The 12393-nt window shown below is 40.1% G+C and overlaps 1 protein-coding gene across 1 annotated transcript; it reads right to left on the bottom strand.

The window, feature by feature from the left end:
- Positions 1-2907: 2907 nt before the first annotated feature.
- On the bottom strand, positions 2908-7717 carry tmem208 (transmembrane protein 208). The gene is made up of 6 exons (XM_079497010.1): positions 7166-7717; positions 6749-6844; positions 6440-6499; positions 6171-6307; positions 4888-4972; positions 2908-4548 (listed from the first exon to the last, which is right to left on the bottom strand). The coding sequence occupies exons 1-6, from the start codon at positions 7169-7171 to the stop codon at positions 4411-4413; spliced, it is 522 nt and encodes a 173-aa protein (XP_079353136.1). The 5' UTR covers positions 7172-7717; the 3' UTR covers positions 2908-4410.
- Between the last annotated feature and the right edge of the window lie 4676 nt (positions 7718-12393).

The raw sequence follows: 12393 nt of genomic DNA, 5'->3' as shown, positions 1-12393 counted from the left end.
CTGGTACACCCTTAAAGGAACAAAGCACTGCCTGGTACACCCTTAAAGGAACAAAGCACTGCCTGGTACACCCTTAAAGGAACAAAGCACTGCCCGGTACACCCTTAAAGGAACAAAGCACTGCCTGGTACACCCTTAAAGGAGTGTGTGTGTGTGTGTGTGTGTGTTAGGCTGCGCAACAGTGACACTTGCTGGTGAAAACCAACCAAACGCTATTTTCGTGCTCTGACGGACGGCCAGCCAGGGACCCTTAGCATATAGGAGTGGTTGCACCACTCAAAAATCACACCCATGTGAAGTGAGGGGCGCTCTTATCACCATACATCATCATACTTATTTTGCGTACTGGCAGCATGTACAAGAGATTTGCTATGATTGATCTGGACATTGATTCTTACAATGGCATACTGTTTTGCGTCTGCATTCTTATCACAGCGTACATTTCTGATCGTGTTCTTTTCAATCTTCGGATTTCTTTCCTATTAGCATCACGTTTCGTATCTTATAGCCTCTTCCCCGGCCGTTGCAGCCTGGCAGAGATAACAAGGGTGCCTTAGGGAACTGTATATTTATTGTAACCGAAAAGTGACAACTCTTTCAATGAAATAAACGCAACTATGTATGTACTGTCTATTTGTGTAACTGCACTGTACTGTATGTAATGTTTTCCCTGTGTATGGAACCCCCTCTAAAATGAGATGCTGCATCTCAAGGGGCTATCCTTTCAATAAAATTCTGACCAAAATGTTTGGTCCAAAGTGGAAACTGGATCAGAACTAAAGAGCAGAGAACTAAACATGAAGAAGACAACACCCATACTGCTTCCCAGCCCAGTTCTGTCCATGCAGTGTGGGCTGGATGCTACAGAGAGCGTGCTTCATATTGCATTTAATTACTTGTGATTCTCCCTCGACTTCAAAGGTGGGTGTACGATAGTTCTGGGGTCAAAGGCTAGACTGTTGGCCAAACGTCCCCCAATTTCCTGTTTCTGTCTGCCTGTCTGAGTCAAGAAAGATCTGAGATGACGGCCATGTGCTCCTGAACAGACAATGGCATTACCTTCAAATCAGTGATATTCTTCTAGGAATTAGAAAGTATGAAATGCAAAAGTAAATACAACAAAGTTACCAGTGTGAGCATCTCTCACGCGTCTCCGTCGGCTCATTTTCACAGTAATCAACTGCCAAGATGCTCTCTTTAGCTATGCTCTCTCCCTCTCAGTTTAATGTGTCTTCTCTACTATGCTGACGTTATGCACCATGGACACTGAGCAGAGGCAGAGGCCATTAACACAAGGCAAAAATAAGGTTCTTGATCTGTCTACAAGGTCTTGGGCCTGATACATATCAATCTCTGCTTTCACAAAAGAAAATCACAGACATGTTTCCCTAAACAATAGCTTTTAGGTAAACATGCAAAGACTATCATTCTGAGATATCATCCTATATCGACAACATTTGCAGTACAGAACAAAAAAAACGTGTGGGCAAGTTTTTTGGGGGGTGGGGTAGAGTGAGTGGCCCCAGTGCTAAATTACACTGCAGCATGGTCCCTCTCAAAGCCCACATCTGGGATTGGCCCTGACAACTGGATGCCGTGCTGCTCTAATTTTGGTAACTTTGTTTATAACCCTATAATAGAGGCAGTATAGCACCACAGGGCCGGGATGGGGGAGGGCGGAACACAACCAAGAGCTCAAAGTAAAAGCAGGCATTTTCAAAAAGCTTGTGGAGCTACATTGACCCAATAAACAAGCAGAAAACTTTGTTGACTTTTGGTGTTATGGGGAATCTTAATGTTTCACATGGTAGCTCTGTTGGCTTGTGTAATCTGACTATCACATTAATACGCAACATTCAAACAATCATTATACTTTTAGCCTTGCTAGCAGCAGGGTTATTTTGATGTTATGGTCCACCACTTTGGTCCAAAATAACCTTTTCAAAAACGGCTGCATTGCAATGAAATGTTCTGTGCACCATGATAAACTTCAGTAGAATGACCCCTATGGTTTTTGGTGATCAAAAGGCCTTTCATCTAGCTCCACCATTAGCCCAACTTTTCCACTTGTACACAAGATGGGTGTATTGCCGTGAAACTTGTTGAGTGTGTGCATGTTGCCATTGCGTCACCAAAATCAGTAGAGGCCATCCTTCCAAATGGCATTGTGGTCATTGCAACCCTTATGACAAACTCTCCCCTTGTAGAAGACTTGCTGAACGGTGCATGCTCCCAGGAAGATGAACCCTCTGTGAGAGACCCCATATTTACTTATTCTTTTCTTTGTGTAGCAGGGCTATATTATGAAATGACTACACCACCCTCACAGATAGGAGTGAGGGATCCTACAAACACATTAACCATGGCCTTAACCATATACTGTATGGACAATGTAACTGAACAAGGAATGTTATGGTCCATATATGGCCAGTACAGAATTCGTTCTATATGTTGATCTGACCCCCCATGGCAAAGCGCCAGCACTCGCCCAGCAGTCTGCTGTCACCTAGGCGGATGCGTACAAACGACCTCGCCCTCAGGCGTCTTGCTGGTACTTATTTACTCTTTTGTATATATTGAAGAGCATTTGGGCTATATCCAGCACATGAGCAGTATTGATCATATCAAATACTTCACTTCACTCACCTCTTGGTCAAAACCATGACAATGAGAGTCATAAAGTCATAATACCCCACACCTCCAACAACAAAATATTAATTTTAATGTCAATGTTAATATTTCAATGATTGTCCCTTGAAAAACAGAAAACAGACTTTTTGGGGGTGTTTAAATGCTAACCTCAAAACCCCCTGCACCCCCTATAAAACTGGTTATATCTACCACTTCAGGAAGACCTAGACACACAACTTGACCTGTAACTATAGATCTAAAACCACACTTGTATTGCATTCAATTTCAATATGTAAAGGAAGACTTTTATTGAGAAGTTTAATTCAATTCAGAGTTTAATATATTTGGAAAATACATTACTCCAATGTAGACAGGTCAGACATTTTTCATTTAACTTTGAATGCAGCCACCAGAGGGCGGCATTCTACCATACATGATACATCATTGCTGATTCAATATTAGTTTTCTCATAATACTTTGAATAACAGTATATCTAAGCATAAACTATATACAGTTTATGTATACGTATGTACGTACAGAATATATTGATACAGACATGATTAAAAAATTACATCTGGTAGGCAATGGTTCCGCTTGCTGTACGATGTAATACAGTGGAGGAACTTGTGGGTGAATCCACGTTATCAGTCTGGCTAATACCAGGCTAATGTAATGTATCCATTTAATGAACTGCATGCCGAACCTGACACCGCCAGATGTGGCAGTACTGAGTTCACAAGTTCAAATACGTTGTGAAACAAATGTGAAGCAAGGTGTCTTCCATCTGGCGGAGTCAGGACAGGATTACTGGATGCCATGGTTAATGATTAAAACAAATTAAGTATTTTCAAATTCCATTTTGTCCTCATTGACTTGTTTTAGTAATGCACATGAAAGTGTAAACGAAATGAATTGACAAGCCTTTTCTCAACACCAAACATTACATGAGATCACGTTGACCTGAGGAACATGTAGAAAGTGAAATACATTTGGATTGCTAAGCAAAGAAAAAAGGAATCAAGATTTCTGTCGGGACGTACACAAGATTATGATGAGAATCACTGGAGATGAACACCACCTTTACCATTACATATGTACTGAGGGAGCAAGAGCATGCCCTGTTAAGGTTTGCTACAGTAATATACATTCATATAATTGGGCTGTTACAACCTTTGCATGTTGCTACACAGAAATATGGCTGTAAACGTGAGACAAATGTAGAAAAGTACACTTGAACAATGGAATTGTACATTGAGGAAAAAATCTTTGGATTTCATTAAGGCAATCTGCCCTAGCCCTTAGGGTCTACTGATGTCTTTATTTTTGGGCAAATCCTCCTATTGTTTTTTTTTAACCAAGTATCAAAGGTCTTTATCTGACATTTGTATCCGCTTCCCCAGATAGACTGGCTTTAGGAAAACAATGAAATCTGAACCCAATACATCCTGTAGCGTTGCGTATTCCATGTGTGAAGAAAAACTATTGAGAAAGCAACTCACCATATAATGGAGATTGGCATTAAATATTGTGACAAATTCATTGTCAAATTATATTAATCTCAGGATGAGGACAAGTAATGTTTTGACCATGACAGAAACACGACATAGATTTAATTTAAAACTGGACAATGACATCAGCAAGGACAAAGAGTTATTCCACAGCATCTGATTTCTACTTCTTTTAACTTACATATCAAAATGTTCTTCCTGAATAAATGGTTTCTGGCTACTGTGTATTATATTTTGTGTATAAAAATACTCATCAGTCCACTCATCAGGGTCAGAATCTCTTCATCTGTCTGCGCTCTTGTCGTCTCTGCTTCTTCTCATTCACTTCTTCTGGTGCCGAAGGACTATCAGCTGAAAACCATGGTCCCAAGAAATTCACCCACAGCAGGTGCAATGCACGGAAAGGGGCCTAAAACACACGCACACACGCACACACGCACACACACACACACACACACACACTATTTTAAAAAATCGTACCCGTGGGGGACTCTCTTATCGTACATCATCTCATTCCGGCCAATCTGCATCCTCACCTTCATCTTCAATGTTTGTGTTACGCAATGTGTTACACAAAGGGAAATAATGGATCAAAACATAAGAAAAGGCGTGTGTTGAAGATGAAAGGGAACCATCACAAGGAATAACTAACTAATTTCTAACATGGAGCATTTTAGCATATACAGTAAATGGATGACAGAAAGAATCCTAGCTCTGTGGTAATAAAAGGATCAACAGGGGTTCTTACCAACAGCCAAAGATACCAGAAGTAGGAGGAGATGGTGCTGAGAACTTGTACAATGGCTGTAAGCAAGATGACATCCTTCAGGTGCCTAAAATCATAAAGTATTCACCATCACCACTGAAAAATAATACAGGACTACATACAGGACTACACAACATTGCATGAGCAATGTTGTGCGCCATTACCATAAAAGAGATCAGAGATCATTGAAAACAACTTCCATTCTAAGCTACAATCCGTAGGTTTCATGTCTCTCCCAAAAGAGAGTTAACTTAACTGCAGCCATGTGTCAGATCTACAATGAACGGAACGCAATGCCGCCATATTGGTCAGGTCGACTTGACCCGACTCCACAGTACAAGAAAGATGCTTGAGTCATGTACAGTTTGGGGCTGGATATTATTTATAACCACATATTCAGAACTATTACAGTTACAAAAAAAGTTAATTTGCTGCATGTCTGCTTCTTTTCGATAGAGACAGACTCAGAGAACAGTGAGCAGCAAAGAGCCTCTGGTCCGACTCGAACCCGGGTCAGTTGCAGGAAGTGTTTTCTTTCTTATCAGATGAGCCAGCGCGGCGTAGCCGCAATTTGCAACTCTAGATATTTTTATAATGGGATGAATCTAGAGTTGCAATACCCTCCATTGACTCCGCACTCATCATTTTGCGTTTGCGATCTGCTTGTCTTAAACGACGTTAAACTCACCAACATTGCAGCTGTAGTCCAAGCTTGAATTATTCTCTTTCAATCTGCCGAGCTTGTTTTTCATAAAAATCCCCCGTAGACATGTTATGCTACTTTCTGTCAAGAAGAAGAAATGTTGGAGTTTGGAAGCGCTCGTTTGTATTAAGGGGTCGCGCTGCTGCCTCCTGCATTATGTGCAAATGCGAAACAGATGCATGCAGGGACGTTCAGTGACTTACGACGAGCGCTTCTAAACTCCAGCACTTAGAAAAATAATCACTTGCACAGAATTTCTTGAGAGAAAGTAGCTCATAACATGTCTACGGGATTTTTATGAAAAACAAGCTCGGCAGATTGAAAGAGAATAATTCAAGCTTGGACTACAGCTGCAATGTTGGTGAGTTTAACGTTGTTTAAGACAAGCAGATCGCAAACGCAAAATGATGAGTGGGGAGTCAATGGAGGGTATTGCAACTCTAGATTCATCCCATTATAAAAAAATCTAGAGTTGCAAATTGCGGCTAAGCGCGGCGGTGCCCCAAATAACATTTTATACATGAAAATAAGTTCCATATTGTAGTGACTGAGGTGTACTCACTCTGCCAAGCCCTGTTCCATATTCAAGTCTATTCCCCCGTCCAATAGAGTGCCATCCTCTGCGAACGCTGGCTTGGCCATGGCAGACATGGATCGGTAGCTACCTATATACACTGCCAATGCAAACAAAAGTAGCAGCTAGGTGGACACAAAGGAGGTGGGGTAGTGGGTGTGATGCAGAAGGAAAAAAAAATAGAAGACCATTATTAGTAATATTATGCCAGCCATCATATTTTATTGTTCCATTTCTTGATGGAAGCAGGTACTCACCCATGTCCAAAATGTGGAAGAACCATAGAAGACCAAAAGATTTATAGCACCATATATTGCCTGTGATGGAAAAAATATAACTTTTTGAATTATGTTCAAATGACAAAAGATGTCAAAAAGGTGTGCATATTTATTTACCACACATTACTAAGCATAACCTATTATTATACTTGAATAGAATGGGAAGCAATCTAAGAGTTGCTTACAGCTATGATGAGGAATGATGTACAAAAATAGTGTTTTAAGTTTCAAACTGAACAAAGGCTGCCTACTACTGACTGATATAGTGCTGCACTAGAGGAATCTTACATTAGCTCCTAGAATGACTCTTGTGTAGAACTTCAATGTGGCATCATTCTCCTCAAAGATCTGCTTCTTCCCCTTGGTGCCAACCTTACCTTTGGGCTGGAGGACAAATAAAACAGATGTTAGTTGTATTCTAGACTATAAAGTAAACAAGTGCTTAATAATCATGGTTCGTCCACAAAGTAACAGTTTTTGTATTGACTTGAGCTTTCGTTTGACTGCATACTAGTCACTGTGAAATAAAAAAATCAATCAAAAAGATATGAATCAACCAATCAAATAGTACTAGTAAATAGTAGATTCAGCTGCTGTCAGCTACAGAAAGTGAGTGAGTGAGAGAGAGAGAGAGAGAGAGACTGACACACACTGACAGTCTGACACACACTGACTGACTAGTCTGACACACACTGACTGACTCACCGCCATTCGGTTTTCCACCCGGTACTGCAGTTCGCTTCACGGGAGCGTTGGTTGTCCTTTTGGACATCGATCTATACGCCCTTCCTTAATGTCTCAAGTATACTTCTTTATCAAAGCAGAGCCAGTGGAGTCTGAATGATCTATCTATGTGAATGACAGCCGATTCCACAGTAACACATCAGCACTTGCACACCGCTGTATACTACGCATCCGGCGCACGACATTTACGTCATCGATGTTTACTTCTTAAAATCTTTGTGATTGAGCGCCACCTTTTGTGCTGAAAGTAAACGTGCAATGTGTTGTACTTACTGTCTATACACTGTGATCTCACTGCCGAGAACAGAGGGAATCGCTGTCTCGCTGAAACCGAAAATACGTTTCTAAAACATCCAACATATCGAGTAGATTTGAGCATTATCACTGTCATTGATAACGAACAAGAAGTTGAATTGTATCCTTCAGCTTCTTGTTTATGCCCCAAAACGGCCTTGTGTAGCAATTGTAGAATGTTTATGTTTACTTTACTTTACTTAAAGGGGCATTCCACTCATTTTCATGTCATTAATATACCTTAGAGCTGTTAGCGGAAATAATAAAAACAGTTCCCCCATTCTGTGTTTCCTAGAACTGGAGGTATGAAAAATCATTAACATGGTGAATCAGTACCGAGACGACTCGCCCCTTTTCCAACTCGCCACAAGACGGCTCGCCACAGATTTTCGAAAAGTGATGACGGCTCGCCCCGAGCCGTGGAGAGCCCGCCCCCATAGTGTGGACAGCTCGCCCCACAGCGTGGATATCTCGCCCAAACGCACGGATATCTCGCCCGTGTTTATTTCATGTTTATTTTACCTTATTTATCATATTAGAACATTGTTTGTCAAAGGAGAACATTTAGAACCAGTTAGAACCCGTTCGTTTGTTGTTGGTCAAATTAAAATGATGCATGGATAATGAATGGCTTACTCCCCTCCATTGTTCTGGAAATTCCATTCCAAGTACAGTACTTGCAATTATATGCACTCATGTTTACATAAGTACAGTACTTGAAATTATATGCACTCATGTTTACATAATGTTATCCAGTAACATTCGTTTTTGCATGTCATGGTATGGAGTTGCTTATTTCATTGTTTAGCTGGGGACCTGGAGCCTGTGAAATCTTTCACAGACTTACAGTGCCACCAACAGGTGGATTTTTGAAAATGACTCAAATCATGAAGGCAATTTACGTGGAATCTTTCACAGACTTTCATACTAGTCTACTACTACTAGCCATATGCACTCATGTTTATGTTGCATGTCATGGTAGGCCTACCTGCAATTTTGTTGTTGTACCAATATACATAATAATAATAATAATAACAACATAATAATATAGGCCTACCTGCAATTTTGCATTTATTTGTGTGTGTCAAGTTCTTGTTGCTTCCCACTTACATAAAATTGCCTGCCAGACACCTTTGATGATGGGCCATTCTGTAGAACAGGTAGCCTACAGAATGCAAATGCTCCAACCTCAATACAGGTCCATATAGTCCTATAGATTACAGGAATTTAAAACCTTAGACTATGATGGCCTGCCAGACACCTTTGATGATGGGCCATTCTGTAGAACAGAATCCCAGAATTCCATGCCAGACACCTTTGATGATGGGCCATTCTGTAGAACAGAATCCCATGAATTAAGTCAATGAATCAATGATGGCCTGAATCACAAAGCACAGCGCGCAAACCTTCCAAGTTATACACTGATGTCTTTGCTGCACAAGGAAGCTCTCTTGATCAACTACCAACTGCATATGATCTCAGAGAACCAGTTACGCTGTTTCCAGCGAAGAAACACTAAGCAGACAGAGTCCAACCTTGCCCAGTTATGGAAGGACTTTGAAAGGGGCAACTTAACCGTTCCACAGTTGCTGAGGAGGGCAACTAAAGTGCATGTCCCAGTGCCCACTACGTGACACTGAAGACCATTTCCGTTACCTTTTTGCTGGACTTTGAAACTAAATATGGGACACTAGTTTTTGCTGCTAGTATTGAAGTAGCATTGTATATATATTTTTGTTCAACTTTTTTTGCTGCTAGTATTGAAGTAGCGTTGTGTATATATATTTTTGTTCAACTTTTTTTCTTCTAGTATTGAAGAAGCGTTGTATATATTTTTTTTGTTCAACTATTTTTTAAAGTGGCATCTGTATATAGTATTTCTCTCAAATAAATGGTTACATTCCTACAGTTGATCTGTTGTTGTTGTTCTTGTTGTAGTAACGACCCAGCACACTCAAACAAAAGAGGCTGATGACCCCCCTTGGGCCCCCTCCACTCTCACTATAACTAGACACTGGCCCTATAGGCCTATAAACAATTTTGCCCAAGCACTCATTTCGTATAGCCCGATTTTGGGCGCTCTATTGGCCTCCTGTTGGCGTGGGAACGCAATTGCTACACTTAACCTACATTCATAGCCTACACTTAACCTACATACAGCAGTAACCATTAACCTACATAGCCTAAGCCTAACACCACTGCAGTAGGCTAGGCCTATGTCAAGATTGTTATACTGTCAGACACATCCCTGACCGACCCTGACGGGCAGGCTTTGTATACTATTCATTGTTGATGGTAATTTTTTTCGGTAGGCCTATAGTCGTTTTTACTCTGCTAGGCCTATACTTCTCTCAGGTTAAAAATGCATGTGAGTGCGTGTGCGTGTGCGCGCAAGAGCTGCGCCAACCGCCAAAGCGCCAAACAAAACAAACATGCAGGTCTCTCCAGATTCCAGAATCCAGATAACGACATGAGAGAGTGAAACGATACGTTCTCTGGGGGGAACGCGCCGTAGGCCTACGGGACTATAGTGCGGCGGTTAAGCTCATATATGGAAGGTATTGTGCATTTTATGACTAAAGCATGAAACTTTCAGAATATCATCTACACACCCCAAGGTTTGGTTTCAGACGTGGAACCACTTTCTGACTGACCTCTGGTGACCTTGAGGGATCATTGACCTCAGAATTGCATTTTTTGCACGTTTTGCTCCATTATTTTCCACTATAATAATTATTTATGTTTGTTAAATGGAAGTTTTGTTCTAATGAATGACAACTTAAACCCCAATAGTCTACAGAGATGGTGAATCATGTCAACTTCAATCATATAACATTAAAAACATCTAGGAGAGCAGTTAAGCTCATATGGAAGGTATTGTGCATTTTACGACTAAAGCATGACACTTTCTACAGTGAAAGCCCAATAAAATAAAGATGCAGCTCTTCACACAGCTACAAAAAGGACTGTATGAAGAGGTATAAGGAATTGGTGGAGATGGTCAAAGCCAAGAAAGCTGCACAGGAGCTTGTGGCAGCGAAGAGTAAAAAATGACAAGAACCACAGAAGAGATAGTTGTCGTTATTTTAACATTGTATTGGTCTTAATTTTTTTTTTTTTAAATACTGTTTTTATTAGGCATTTTGTATTATGACATAACTTCAAAATATCATTGACAGATAATGAGTACTTAAGTGACATACAATACATAATAAAAAAGGTACATAAATGTGATAAACAAGAAAAAACAAAAAACAGTTAAACAGTGACAAATGTGAACAGACAAACAAAATAAAGACAACAGGACAGACACTCTTGCTCTCAAACTTTCCCAACACCGACATTTTTCTTTTTAAATGAGAAAATAAAATAAGAAAAAACTCAGTTCCTTTTTTTTTTCCTTTCCAATTTTTGATTTTGTTATCTATTGTGTAGGAGGGGTTAGCGTGCACCTATTGAAATAGTCAATGAAGGGTTGCCATGTCTGGTAACATCTATCTTCACTCCCTCTCAATTCAAACTTTATCTTTTCCAATTGCTGGTCTTAATTTTTTTTAATGAAGTTATGGAAGAAAAAAATACAGAAAGACTTGATTGATGAGTTTGTTTGTTTTTTATATCCAATGAATATCGTTACAGTATATTCAAAGGTGCTATAGGGCATAGCAGTGGTGGCCATTTTCTGGTTCCATCGCTCTGGATTAAGAGCGTCTGCTAAATGCCTAAATTGTAAATTGTAATCCAGACTCCATTCATTTTCTGGTTCCATCCATCCAGACCCCATTCATTTAATTTCATTTAATTTCACATATAGAGATTTCCAAACAATATCAATCATTCTAAGCCTATGTAATCAAGCCATCCAGGATCCTGGTAATTAATGACCATAAATTATGTGAAAAACAAATGAAAAAACCTCAAAACAAATGCTATTATAAAGGCTAATAGTATATTATATAATTAAATATTTAAAAATAAATCACAGAATCAAATGTTTTATTGTCATGATTCAGTAGGGTCCTGGATGGCTTGATTCTAAAAAAAACAATGGGGTCTGGAATGATGGAACCCGAAAATGGCTGCCAATGCTACTGTATGCCCTATTCATCTCATGATTTTGGTTCTGGGGGCAGTATATGGCGAGCGTTCAGGGTTCATACGTTTTGGGGGAAGTAACTGTTGGATACTCTTAAACCTCCTACTAGGTGGCAGGAATTGAAGGAGATTTTGCGAGATAATATGATACCATTTCTGTCATAACACAATCCAAGCTAATATAAACTGAAGACTTTATATTTTTGGAAAGTTAGCTATTCTAGAAGTCATTGTTCTCACATTAATACAAAATCAAATTAAAACATTTAAATGTTCGAAATGAACAAACCTGCCTACCGACAATGTCACCGGTAGGCAAGTCTCTGAACTGTCCACAGCCCTACTCTGAGACACAGACTGAGTGGACAAAAATTGTACCATAATGAGCACTTGTGAGTTCACTTAGAACCACAACCTCACACTCAATGGTCTTTTACCACTATCTTCATCATCTCTCTCCTCATCTCCACTTCTTTGTCTTTATCTTTGTGTATTAGACCTTATATTAATCATATTGGAAAATTCTGTTTTCTGCTTCAATTAGGTTATTGCTGCTCAAGGCCGTCAGACCTTTGAGGTCAGGGGGTAGTTGGGGATTAAGGGTCTTGCTTATGTATACCTCGACACATTGCCGGGGCCTGGAATTGAACCTGGGACCGTCTGTTTCCCAGGTGGCTCATTCAGCTATGGCCATCCTTCTTGTGAATGGGTTGTAGAAGTTCCAACAGGAACTGTATTGAGAGACTAGGTAGGCATGGTACTTTCTCACGGGGTAGGAGAGTAAGGAGACAGTATCACAT

This window comes from Electrona antarctica, assembly GCF_951216825.1.
Source record: "Electrona antarctica genome assembly, chromosome: 3".
NCBI classification, from domain to species: domain Eukaryota; kingdom Metazoa; phylum Chordata; class Actinopteri; order Myctophiformes; family Myctophidae; genus Electrona; species Electrona antarctica.
The sequence above is the reverse complement of the archived record's forward strand: the minus strand, read 5'-3'. Positions and strand labels throughout refer to the sequence as shown.

Coding starts and splice junctions, on each gene's coding strand:
- tmem208 (XM_079497010.1), bottom strand. Junction 6,500..6,748: donor GAGTCATTCTAGGAGCTAAT/GTAAGATTCCTC, acceptor TTTCCATCACAG/GCAATATATGGTGCTATAAA. Junction 6,308..6,439: donor CTTCCACATTTTGGACATGG/GTGAGTACCTGC, acceptor GTGTCCACCTAG/CTGCTACTTTTGTTTGCATT.